Source organism: Eschrichtius robustus, chromosome 13 (genome assembly GCF_028021215.1).
Source record: "Eschrichtius robustus isolate mEscRob2 chromosome 13, mEscRob2.pri, whole genome shotgun sequence".
Classification (NCBI taxonomy): Eukaryota; Metazoa; Chordata; class Mammalia; order Artiodactyla; family Eschrichtiidae; genus Eschrichtius; species Eschrichtius robustus.
The window spans coordinates 67748339-67761759 of record NC_090836.1 but is presented as its reverse complement, the minus strand read 5'-3'; the positions used below and the strand labels follow the sequence as shown (position 1 = coordinate 67761759).

Here is a 13421-nt window from a genome sequence, read left to right as displayed (position 1 = left end):
CGATATTCTCTCTCAATTCCATTCTATGTTATTACAGTACAAGAATACCAGACATGACCAGTTTCTAAATACATAAATCAATGTTCCCATACCATCCATGTCAAGAATATCTAAAATAGTTACATTAGTAGAATAGTTGACAATTTTACTTCACCTACATTTGAAAACGTACACATTTTGCATATACCCTTCCCAATCATCCTTTATTTCATATGACTACCATGGAATAAATCACCATCTGCCAATGGGAGTAAATTGCTAACGCTGGGGAAATGGCACTTCATTGTCTGTTTAACTGAACAATGGAAAAATTAAATCACAAATGGAGACTCTGGCCAGAACCCAGACAGTTAGCAACTCTATTGTCTGGAAACAGACACACAAAAGAGATTGTGCTAATTCATACAAGGGGAAATAGAAAAAGAGACAAGAGGAAATACTGCCTGCCCATTAAGAAAATTTGAGAAGAATGAACTATTTATTAAATCATCCCTATAAGAACCAAATGAATATTTGAACATTGAAACTTATATGTCAATGGTACCTCAATCAATAAATAAATGACCTTTTTTTAAAAAGAAAGAAAGTAATACATAAAACCAAAGCATTTTTATGGAATCCTTCTGATTATATTAACAATAAAATATTTTAGAAAATTGGAAATTTTAAAAAAATATTTGAACACTGAATAATACCTAAAGTGCTTACATAGGCTGTACCTGTCTGTACTTCTTTTACGTAGGGAGAACTGTCTTTAAAACCTTCTTTTTCAGTGCGAATTGAAAAGGTGTACACTGTGCCAGGATCCAGGTTAGAGAATGTTGCTGTTTCTTGAAATACCTTCTGGACCTATCAAGCCAAAAGAATAACTTACCAAGTGTTCATTTAAGAAATGCTCCACAATCAAACACAAGCAAAAAAAGGTTGGGAGTTATTTAGTTTCACTACTACCTAATATAAGAATGCAGCAATACTGGCTTCAGAATAAAAGTTATTCCTCTGAGAACCCCTTATAACATACCATGAAAGCAGCAGCACAGTTTATGCATGTGATTTCATAATGCTGAAAATTCCCATCAGCTCGATTCCAGAGAATTTCAATGGAAGAGTTTGTAACTTTGCCCTCATGGATATTTGACGGTGCTTCGAGACCTACCCAAAATACACGAAACACTTAAATTCCTCCTGCATGTTTTCTAACTGGGTTTTTTTTTTTTTTTTTTTTTTACCCCTTTAAAGGGAATAAAAAGCACAGTGTAAAAAAAGACAATAGTTCATTAATGAATTATATATCCTAATTAAAAATAGCTGTTTACACAAATGACAGCTTATAAAATATGATAATCAATTGCAATACTCAGAATCATTGTAAATACCATTACATGCAGCTAACTTTGATGTTGCAGTAAAAACTACATAAGAGCAAATTCACAGGAGTAAATGTACAATATTCAAAGGAGGAAAAAAGAATTAAAGCTTTCTGAAAATATTAGCATAAGCTGAAAAGACAACAGAGAGAGAAATATGAAGTCTACACAAAGAAGTAAAAGAATCCCTTTGTATCAAATATTGGCTGAAGTTAGAAACAAATTTTATCTGATGAGTTTTACTGTTTAGTTTTCCCAGTTTAAAGATCTCATCTAGCATAAAAGAAAACAATTATTTTAGAAAACCTGAAAAATATCAGCTTTAGACAATCATCTCATATATTGGTATTTCTACTGATTGATATAATGATATTGATATAGATGATCAAGTATTACTCATTTTTAAAGACAAGAACTGTCAAATAGAATGCTGCCCACAATGATTCATAGTATAAGAAAGAGAGGCAGAGAACACAGATATAAAAAGTTACAAAAACTACAAGCAAAAGTAAAATAAACATATACTGAGCTGATTATGAACATGTTAAAATGCTACTGGAATAACGTGTTTTGTGACATCAATTTGAGATTATTTTGTGGAAAAAAATTAGTTTAAACAGTAATGGAAGGATTACAATTTGGGGGAAGAAGACTCGTAGTGGTATAATTACCTACGTGAAGATTTATAATCAGGAAGAGCAAATCATTAAGAACCTGGACATTTATTTATATTTATACTCAGAAACATGTTTTTAGGACACCACATGATTTTTATATGGCATTTATTATTCTTTGCCATTTATTTCTACATCAAGTAGATGGATACCTTAGATAAATTTCAAGTATCCCAAAATTTCGAAATTAATATCTGTAGAATTTTTGAGTGACTTAAAGATAAATCAAAATCACGAATCTCATAATGTAAGTATTGGTATGAACAAATATTAAACATATTAATTTAAAATATTCAAAGAGGTAAAGAAAATACAAGCTAGTTCTTTCCAGACAAATGGCAGCATGGGATGAGCAAACACACACTTAGATTATATGCTTTGAGAGACACTATCAGGGCCCCTAGACTCAAAAAATATGATCTAGATTTCATAATCTGCCTAAATATTACTCACATTCTTCACTCGAATAAAGTCATTGAAAATTCCGATTAATATGCAAGTATTTTTTTTCTGTTAATAGATAAGAAAAAATTCATGACTTGCTAATTTTAAACAAGGTTAGCTCTATCTGCATACTTGGGCAATTAAAGATCAGGCTCAGTAATGAGGTTTTTGCAACTGTTTTAAAGGACATTGAAAACAATTGCGTTAAAGTGAACGTAGACTACTAATTTGAAATGACACACAAAATCAAAATCAAGAAGCAACTTAGGTGCTCGCTTCGGCAGCACACAAACTAAAATTGAAACAATACAGAGAAGATTAGCATGGCCCCTGCACAAGGATGACACGCAAATTTGTGAAGCATTCCATATTTTTAAGAAAATGGTAATAGGAACATACATATCGATAATTACCTTAAATGTAAATAGATTATATGCTCCAACCAAAAGACAGAAACAGGCTGAATGGATACAAAAACAAGACCCATATATATGCTGTCTACAAGAGACCCACTTCAGACCTAGGGACACACACAGACTGAAAGTGAGGGAATGGAAATAGATATTCCATGAAAATGGAAATCAAAAGAAAGCTAGAGTAGCCATTCTCATATCAGACAAAAGAGACTTTAAAACAAAGACTATTACAAGAGACAAAGAAGGACACTACATAATGATCAAGGGATCAATCCAAGAAGAAGATATAACAATTGTAAATATTTATGCACCCAACATAGGAGCACTTCAATACATAAGGCAAATGCTAACAGCCATAAAAGGGGAAATCGACAGTAACACAGTCATCATAGGGGACTTTAACATCCCACTTTCACCAATAGACAGATCATCCAAAATGAAAATAAATAAGAAAACACAAGCTTTAAATGACACATTAAACAAGATGGACTTAATTGATATTTATAGGACATTCCATCCAAAACCAACAGAATATACTTTCTTCTCAAGTGCTCATGGAACATTCTCCAGAACAGATCATACCTTGGGTCACAAATCAAGCCTTGGTAACTTTAAGAAAACTGAAATCGTATCAAGTATCTTTTCCAACCACAATGCTCTAACACTAGATATCAATTACAGGAAAAATACTGTAAAAAATACAAACACATGGAGGCTAAACAATACACTACTTAATAACCAAAAGATCACTGAAGAAATCAAAGAGGAAATCAAAAAGTACCTAGAAACAAATGACAATGAAAATACGATGACGCAAAACCTATGAGATGCAGCAAAAGCAGTTCTAAGAGGGAAGTTTATAGCAATACAATCCTACCTTAAGGAACAAGAAACATCTCAAATAAACAACCTAACTTCACACCTAAAGCAATTAGAGAAAGAAGAACAAAAAAACCTCAAAGTTAGCAGAAGGAAAGAAATCATAAAGATCAGATCAGAAAGAAATGAAAAAGAAATGAAGGAAACAATAGCAAAGATCAATAAAACTAAAAGCTGGTTCTTTGAGAAGATAAACAAAATTGATAAACCATTAGCCAGATTCATCAATAAAAAAAGGGAGAAGACTAAAATCAATAGAATTAGAAATAAAAAAGAAGTATCAACTGACACTGCAGAAATACAAAGGATCATGAGAGATTACTACAAGCAACTATATGCCAATAAAATGGACAACCTGGAAGAAATGGACAAATTCATAGAAAAGCACAACCTTCTAAGACTGAACCAGGAAGAAATAGAAAATATAAAGAGACCAATCATAAGCACTGAAATTGAAATTGATTAAAAATCTTCCAACAAAAGCCCAGTACCAGATGGCTTCACAGGTGAATTCTATCAAACATTTAGAGAAGAACTAACACCTATCCTTCTCAAATTCTTCCCAAATATAGCAGAGGGAGGAACACTCCCAAACTCATTCTATGAGGCCACCATCACCCTGATACCAAAACCAGACAAAGACGTCACAAAGAAAGAAAACTACAGGTCAATATCACTGATGAACATACATGCAAAAATCCTCAACAAAATACTAGCAAACAGAATCCAACAGCACATTAAAAGGATCATACACCATGATCAAGTGGGGTTTATCCCAGGAATGCAAGAATTCTTCAATATATGCAAATCAATCAATGTGATACACCATATTAACAAATTGAAGAATAAAAACCATATGATCATCTCAACAGATGCAGAAAAAGCTTTTGACAAAATTCAACAGCCATTTATGATAAAAACCCTCCAGAAAGTAGGCACAGAGGGAACTTACCTCAACATTATAAAGGCCATATATGACAAACCCACAGCCAACATCGTCCTCAATGGTGAAAAACTGAAACCATATCCACTAAGATCAGGAACAAGACAAGGTTGCCCACTCTCACCACTATTATTCAACACAGTTTTGGAAGTTTTAGCCACAGCAATCAGAGACGAAAAAGAAATAAAAGGAATCCAAATCAGAAAAGAAGAAGTAAAACTGTCACTGTTTGCAGATAACATGATACTATACGTAGAGAATCCTAAAGATGCTACCAGAAAACTACTAGAGCTAATCAATGAATCTGGTAAAGTAGCAGGATACAAAATTAATGCACAGAAATCTCTTGCATTCCTACACACTAATCATGAGAAATCTGAAAGAGAAATTAAGGAAACACTCCCATTTACCATGGCAACAAAAAGAATAAAATACCTAGGAATAAACCTACCTAAGGAGACAAAAGACCTGTATGCAGAAAACTATAAGACACTGATGAAAGAAATTAAAGATGATACAAACAGATGGAGAGATATACCATGTTCTTGGATTGGAAGAATCAACACTGTGAAAATGACTATACTACCCAAAGCAATCTACAGATTCAAGGCAATCCCTATCAAACTACCACTGGCATTTTTTCACAGAACTAGAACAAAAAATTTCACAATTTGTATAGAAACACAAAAGACCCCGAATAGCCAAAGCAATCTTGAGAAAGAAAAACAGAGCTGGAGGAATCAGGCTCCCTGACTTCAGACTATACTACAAAGCGACAGTAATCAAGACAGTATGGTACTGGCACAAAAACAGAAATATAGATCAGTGGAACAGGATAGAAAGCCCAGAGATAAACCCACGCACATATGGTCACCTTATCTTTGATAAAGGAGGCAAGAATATACAATGGAGAAAAGACAGCTTCTTCAATAAGTGGTGCTGGGAAAACTGGACAGCTACATGTAAAAGAATGAAATTAGGGCTTCCCTTGTGGCGCAGTGGTTGAGAATCTGCCTGCCAATGCAGGGGACACGGGTTCGAGCCCTGGTCTGGGAAGATCCCACATGCCGTGGAGCAACTGGGCCCGTAAGCCACAACTACTGAGCCTGAGCGTCTGGAGCCTCTGCTCCGCAACAAGAGAGGCTGCGATAGTGAGAGGCCCGCGCACCGCGATGAAGAGTGGCCCCCACTCGCCGCAACTGGAGAAAGCCCTCACACAGAAACGAAGACCCAACACAGCCAAAAATAAAAATAATAAATAAATAATAAATAAAAAATTTTTTTAAAAAAAGAATTAAATTAGAACTCTCCCTAACACCATACACAAAAATAAACTCAAAATGGATTAAAGACCTAAATGTAAGGCCAGACACTATCAAACTCTTAGAGGAAAACATAGGCAGAACACTCTATGACATACATCACAGCAACATCCTTTTTGACCCACCTCCTAGAGAAATGGAAATAAAAACAAAAATAAACAAATGGGACCTAATGAAACTTAAAAGCTTTTGCACAGCAAAGGAAACGAGATGAAAAGACAACCCTCAGAATGGGAGAAAATATTTGCAAATGAAGCAACTGACAAAGGATTTATCTCCAAAATTTACAAGCAGCTCATGCAGCTCAATATCAAAAACAGAAACAACCCAATCCAAAAATGGGCAGAAGACCTAAATAGACATTTCTCCAAAGAAGATATACAGATTGCCAACAAACACATGAAAGAATGCTCAACATCATTAATCATCAGAGAAATGCAAATCAAAACTACAATGAGATATCATCTCACACCAGTCAGAATGGCCATCATCAAAAAGTCTACAAACAATAAATTCTGGAGAGGGTGTGGAGAAAAGGGAACCCTCTTGCACTGTTGGTGGGAATATAAATTGATACAGCCATTATGGAGAACAGTATGGAGATTCCTGAAAAAACTAAAAATAGAACTACCATATGACCCAGCAATCCCACTACTGGGCATATACCCTGAGAAAACCGTAATTCAAAAAGAGTCTCATACCACAGTGTTCATTGCAGCTCTATTTACAACAGCCAGGACATGGAAGCAACCTAAGTGTCCATCAACAGATGAATGTGGCACATATATACAATGGAATATTACTCAGCCATAAAAAGAAACGAAACTGAGTTATTTGTAGTGAGGTGGATGGACATAGAGTCTGTCCTACAGAGTGAAGTCAGTCAGAAAGAGAAAAACAAATACCATATGCTAACAGAGATATATGGAATCTAAAAAAAAAAAAAATTGTCACAAAGAACCTAGGGGCAGGACAGGAATAAAGACATAGACCTACTAGAGAACGGACTTGAGGACACGGGAAGGGGGAAGAGTAAGCTGGGACAAAGTGAGAGAGTGGCATGGACATATATACACTACCAAATGTAAAACCGATAGCTAGTGGGAAGCAGCTGCATAGCACAGGGAGATCAGCTCAGTGCTTTGTGACCACCTAGAGGGGTGGGATAGGGAGGGTGGGAGGGAGGGAGACGCAAGAGGGAAGAGATATGGGGATATATGTATATGTATAGCTGATTCACTTTGTTATAAAGCAGAAACTAACACACCATTGTAAAGCAATCATACTCCAATAAAGATGTTAATAAATAAATAAATAAATAAAAATTTTAAAAAAAGGAAGCAACTTAGAGAAGTCCTAAAATACTTACATGTTTTTACTGCAGGCACATAATACATATTACTTAATTTAGTCCCACTGATGGTAGAAACAAAGAAATTATATTCTGTGCCTGGGGTTAAATTGTCAACAGTTATTTTATTGTCCTGTTTCAAAAACTTGGTTACATTTGGCCCTCTGTCACTTGCAATATGTATGCCATCAAACACTCCAATATCAGGCATCTGAACAAATAAGATTACAGAGGTGCTATGACTTTCATAAGGGATAACAATTTGAACTGGTTTCGGCTCTGAAAGATAAAAAGAGATTTTTATAATTAGTATTTTCTTAAAACTTTCATATTTCTCTATATTATGTCTAGCATGTTCTAGAATTTGTGAAAAAATTAAATGCCTAAATATGAAACTTATGTTTACTAGGTCACCACTGGACAGAGGAATAAGGTGTACATTCTGAAAGACTGTATGTACATATGTATTGAAAGGACCTAATTAACTTTCATTTTTTGATTCTCATTAACAGTCTGAAAAAAACATAAAAATCTGAGATTTTCCCATTTTTTCCTTTTTATCTATTTATTAAGAAAATACTTTTGAAAACCTATATACTAGGAGGAGTGCTCAAATAAATAAGGCCAGATTCCTGCTTTCAAAGAGTTCCCAATCTCAGAAAAGACACGTACAGATCGCTAACTAGAGTCCCAAATGGTTAGAGTGACATGAACAAAAGGCTGTTGAGAATAGAGAAAGAAATCCACAATTCTAGCAGAGGTAATTGGGGAAGGCTTTCCAGAGTCGATGATGATGTTTTATCTGAGTCTTATAGGATAGTAAAAGTCTACCAGAAAGAGTGTGCGTGGTGGGGAGAGGTAGTCAGGAGGGAATCCCGGACCAAGAGAAAAGCATCAGCAAGGCCTGGAAACCAAAATGGGCATCATCGTGTATTCAGGGAATACCAAGTTCTTCTAACTCTTTACTAGCAGGGCAAGTTACTAGTCACTAGTCCTTGGCAACTAGCTTCCAACTTCTAGTCTTTGGTTAGTTAGTTAGTCACTCTGTGCCTTGGCTTTTTCATCCCTAAAATGGGAAGGACATCTACTTTGCAGGGTTCCTGTGACAATTAAGTGAGAGATTGCATTTATGCATAAAGTGCTCAGAGCAGTTCCAGGTACAGGGCAGGCACTCAGGGTGGTTCAAGCACAGGGTGTGTGTGAGGAACAGGGACCGGGAATGAACAGGCCACCTCTGAGGCTGGCCGCTGTCTGTGAGAGGCTTTGCATGCCATGCTCTCGAGGTCAGACTTTACCCTGTCTGCACGGCAATTGTGAGCAGACGTTTCATTTCATTTTTAGGAACATGGTTCTGGCAACAGTTTGGTGGAAGGATTCATTTACATTTCATACTCTCCCTAACCTCTATTCAAGAGCTTTATTGTCCCACAATCCTCTATTCTGCTATTTAGAGCAGATTTGAAATTTTAGATAACTTCTATTCACATTATTTTTCCTCAGGTCAATTTTAATTTCAATTCTATTTTTAGATTATTGGGATACCATCTAGTATATCCTTAAGTCTGTCTTTCTTCCAAATAGATATCTTCTATCTTCTTCTAAAATATACATTCTGAAAAAGTATTTTTTCCTTCCAAAAAATGAGACGGCCTTTCCTTTTCATTTCTTTTTTTCTTTCTTTTTTTTTTTTTTTTTTTTGGTGACATCTGGTTTGATGCGATGGAACGTGTTCTAAGTCACTGTTAGAACAGTGACAATATGATCTGACAATGTGATTCTGTCACTTTACCCAGAGCCAGTACTGTCTAAAAAGATTTAAGCACACATCTATAATTAGAAATATAGAACACAAAATCTGTGCAATATCTCCCCCAATTCATTCAGCTGTAATATATAACTTTCCTTTTATGTTCTTGGTGGTTATGAGGAAACGTTCAATATACTAACCATAACACATTCTATATGGTATATTACTGGGTTTCAAGGCACTTTTACCATGTTTTTCTTTTTCCAGTTATGTTTACTTTTCTTTTTCTGTCATCACTAACATTTTTGGTGGGTTTCCTCTTTAAATTCCTTACAGCTTTCTTCGGCTACAAAGCTCTCACAGTAAGCATGGTTTTGCAAGACTAGCATGACATTCCACAAGTATCCAATCCATCTGAATGTGTGGGCAATGATCTATGAAAGCTTCTAAATGTACTTTGAGCAACAATTAAAGATCTGCGGATTGGAAATGAGTAACCGGTGCCCTCATGGAAAAAATTCACTTGCATGCTCTTGGGTGCTGAAAACATTTTCTAGGGAGAGACAAGGCTTTAAATAGGCATAGTTTACTCTAGGTTCTAAAAGTATACAGAGTCAGCAACATCCCCTCCAGTGGGTAAATATAAGGTTTTACACCAACTCCACTTGTCCAAGGAGATGTAGTCAACGGTGTTAACACATGACATGTTAAAGCAGAGGGACACCAAGGCTGGACAGCTGTAGAATAGGATAAAGTTATTCCTTCTCTTCAAAAGTATACCCTGAACTTCTGAAAACTCAACTGGAAGAAGATTTTGCCATTTCTGGTGGATTCCAGTGGGTCTCCACCTCTGTGACCATGACCTCCATCCCTACCTATTTTCCTGCAGAAGCTTTTTCAGAAGAAGTGGCAGCCCTGAGGGCTGTATGAGTTTTTTTCAATATGAGATAAACTGAACTAGGCCAAATTCAAAGGTTTTTATGATACGTAAGGTAGAATGAGGCCTCAGAGATGCCCAGTCTATCTTAAAATTTATTCTTCTAAAACGAGAGGAAAAAAAGAAAACTCAAACACCAGCTCTCCTACAGATCTCCTTCCCTCAGGAAAACTTGGATGTAGCTAACTCCTTAGACAAAGAGAGACCACATAAATAGCTAAAACAGCTTTACTTCCCACTATGGATGCCCATACCTCCACAATGCCATCACTCCACTCCTGTAAAGAAATAAAAATTATAACAACCTCAAAGACTCTCAGAGTGCTTGCTTGGTGTCTGAGCCCTTAAATTATATTAATTCCATAAAGTAGATTAGATTATTATAATTCCCATTTTAGGGAGAAGAAAACTGAGGACCAAAAAGGTTGAATGACTTTCCAAAAGACATAAACTGATCCTCGTGGAGCTGGAATTGTAACCCAGGTAATCTGGTTCCAAGGTCTGTTGTCATAAGCACCGACTTCTCCCAAAGTGCACACTTTATAGTTCAGGCGCACAGTAATAACTGGAGATCAAGCTTTGTTTAGTTGCTTTCAGGATAACTGAGAAAGAGACCAAGAGAGAAGGTTCAAAGGGGAAAGGAAAATAAAGGAATGTGTAAATTTTATTTTTTTCTATATGTCTGTAACATGTAGAAGCTCATTAAAAGGTAAATGTCCCTCTATGCTTGACAGCCTCAAAGTGTATGGAAAAAAGAGAAATAGGACATAGTAAATAATAGTTATCAACAACCATTTGTTGAATGAATACAAGGAAAGAGTTAATTTCCACCTTTGCACCTTGGGATAGGTTAGTATTTGCTTAATCATCTTGACACAAGTAAAAATGATGAATGATAAATAATCAAATGATGCCAAAAGTGATTATAAAGTTTAAGAACTGAATAGAAAGACAAATAGGATTATAAGAAATAGTGGAATATTTGAAGGAACTAGAGAAAATCCACCAGAAGGAAAGAAAATATAGACACCACAAGCACCTAATGGGTATTTCCAAACATATGATGGACTTTCACGTGAATCAGGGAGTAGATTTGCTTTGTGATACTCTGGAGAACAGACATGGCTCCAAACTAGAGGAAAATTACAGGGATGCATTATAAAATGATCAGAGGAATTACATATCTTATGAGGCATTGGCCAGAAAATCTCTGTTCTAACTTCAAACCCTAAAATTCTACTATTCTTCCTAGGACTTATATATATTAATCCATGTTTTAGCATCCATTTGGATGGTGACTTTATAAATAAGTACTTGAATTAACCAGAGTCGAGAACTATGCATACACCTGAAGATAGAGAGCCTAATAAGATTTCAAAAGAGCTCACTATATAGAAAGGATGGCAAAATTTGGTTTTAGATGGTAGATGGGCTGAAATATGCTAAGTTCCCTACAGTCAAAGAAGAATAGGACTTTAGAGATGAAAACCAATTTAAAAATATATTCAGTGGGGACTCCCCTGGTGGCACAGTGGTTAAGAATCTTCCTGCCAATGCAGGCGACACGGGTTCAATCCCTGGTCCGGGAAGATCCCACATGCCGCAGAGCAACTAAGCCTGTGCGCCTCAACTACTGAGCCTGCGCTCCAGAGCCTGCGAGCCACAACTACCGAGACAGCACACTGCAACTACTGAAGCCCGCGTGCCACAACTACTGAGCCCAAGTGCTGAAACTACTGAAGCCCACGTGCCTAGAGTCCATGCTCCACAACAAAAGAAGCTACCACAATGAGAAGCCCACGCACCACAACGAAGAGTAGCTCCTGCTTGCTGCAACTAGAGAAAGCCCACACGCAGCAACGAAGACCCAACGCAGCCAAAAATTTTAAAAATAAAATAAATTTTAAAAATATTAAAAAATAAAGTGTGTGTATATATATATATATATATATACAAACACACACATACACACATACACACACTCAGTGATTTAAATCTTGTGGAGCAAAGACCTAGGCCCTGAGACAATATGGGGAAAATCTAACCTCATACTGGTAATAACTGGTAATGATTGGTGGCTCTAAGACTACAGTTCATTTCCCACTTATGCATTTTAATTTTAGTACTTTTGTTCTGACTATAAATTTGTATTGGGTTGTTTAATAGACATGAAATAGTTTTTTTTAGCAGTATCTCTTTCTTAGTTGTCTCCTTTTTCACAACTGTTTCCTATGATATTTATCTTTAGGTAGGTTTCCTCAAAAATTTAAGCTTGAAAGTTATGGAACTAAATTTAGGTTTAGTCTTTGGAAGTTAAAACAGGAAGATCTGATGCTGGTTGAGTGCAGACCCTGCTAAGACACAATTTTTTGAACCAATTCACTTTTTCCATCAGGCTGCCCTTTTTGTTAGCCAAAAGGCCTGTGAGGTCCAGTAAGCTTTCCTTCCTCACAGTCACCACTATCCACCCAAATTAGTCAAGTCAAAACCCCAGTTTCTCCCTTACTTATCACAAGCACACCAGTGTGAAAACTCAGACTTCTTACTTCCATAATATAAAATGTGTCTCCTATTTTCCATCTGCACTTCCTCATCGTGTCCACCATAATCTTTTGCCTATATTCTACAACACCCTCTTACCCAGTTTCACTACTTCCACTCTCACCCCTATACAAATCATTCTTTGCACATATCAGGAGAGACATTTTTGTAACATAGGTCACCCTGTCACTCTCCTGCATAAACCCCTCAATGGCTTCCCACTGCCCTCAGAACAAACTCAAAAGCATGGCCTCTGGAACCAAGATGGCGGAGTAGAAGGACGTGCTCTCACTCCCTCTTGCGAGAACACCACAATCACAACTAGCTGCTGGACAATCATCGACAGGAAGACACTGGAACTCACCAAAAAAGATACCCCACATCCAAAGACAAAGGAGAAGCCACAATGAAACGGTAGGAGGGGCGCAATCACAGTAAAATCAAATCCCATAACTGGTGGGTGGGTGACTCACAGACTGGAGAACACTTATACCACAGAAGTCCACCCACTGAAGTGAAGGTTCTGAGCCCCACATCAGGCTTCCCAACCTGGGGGTCTGAAAACGGGAGGAGGAATTCATAGAGAAACAGACTCTGAAGCTTAGTGGGAATTGATTGCAGGACATTGACAGGACTGGGGGAAACAGAGACCCCACTGTTGGAGGGCCCACACAAAATAGTGTGCACATCGGAATCCAGGGGAAGAAGCAGTGACCCCGGGGGAGACTGAACCAGACCTACCTGCTAGTGTTGGAAGGTCTCCTGCAGAGGCGGGGATTGGCTCTGTTTCACTGTGGGGA

The 13421-nt window shown here is 36.8% G+C and overlaps 1 protein-coding gene and 1 non-coding gene across 11 annotated transcripts in view; one reads left to right on the top strand and one right to left on the bottom strand.

Moving 5' to 3' along the window:
- PTPRQ (protein tyrosine phosphatase receptor type Q) overlaps positions 1-13421 on the bottom strand; it is a 260044-nt gene that overhangs the window by 231778 nt on the left and 14845 nt on the right. For all 10 annotated transcript variants that reach the window (XR_011076020.1, XM_068561270.1, XM_068561274.1 and 7 more), the window contains 3 exons: positions 7415-7675; positions 1022-1152; positions 720-849 (listed from right to left, as the gene is read on the bottom strand). Coding sequence is in view for 9 of the 10 variants with exons in the window: in XM_068561270.1 (XP_068417371.1) it covers positions 720-849; positions 1022-1152; positions 7415-7675 (522 nt within the window). In the remaining variant the exon portion in view is untranslated. The remainder of the gene's footprint in view (positions 1-719; positions 850-1021; positions 1153-7414; positions 7676-13421) is intronic.
- On the top strand, positions 2754-2860 carry LOC137776011 (U6 spliceosomal RNA). Its single transcript, XR_011076133.1, has one exon. It is a non-coding gene; the product is annotated as a U6 spliceosomal RNA (small nuclear RNA).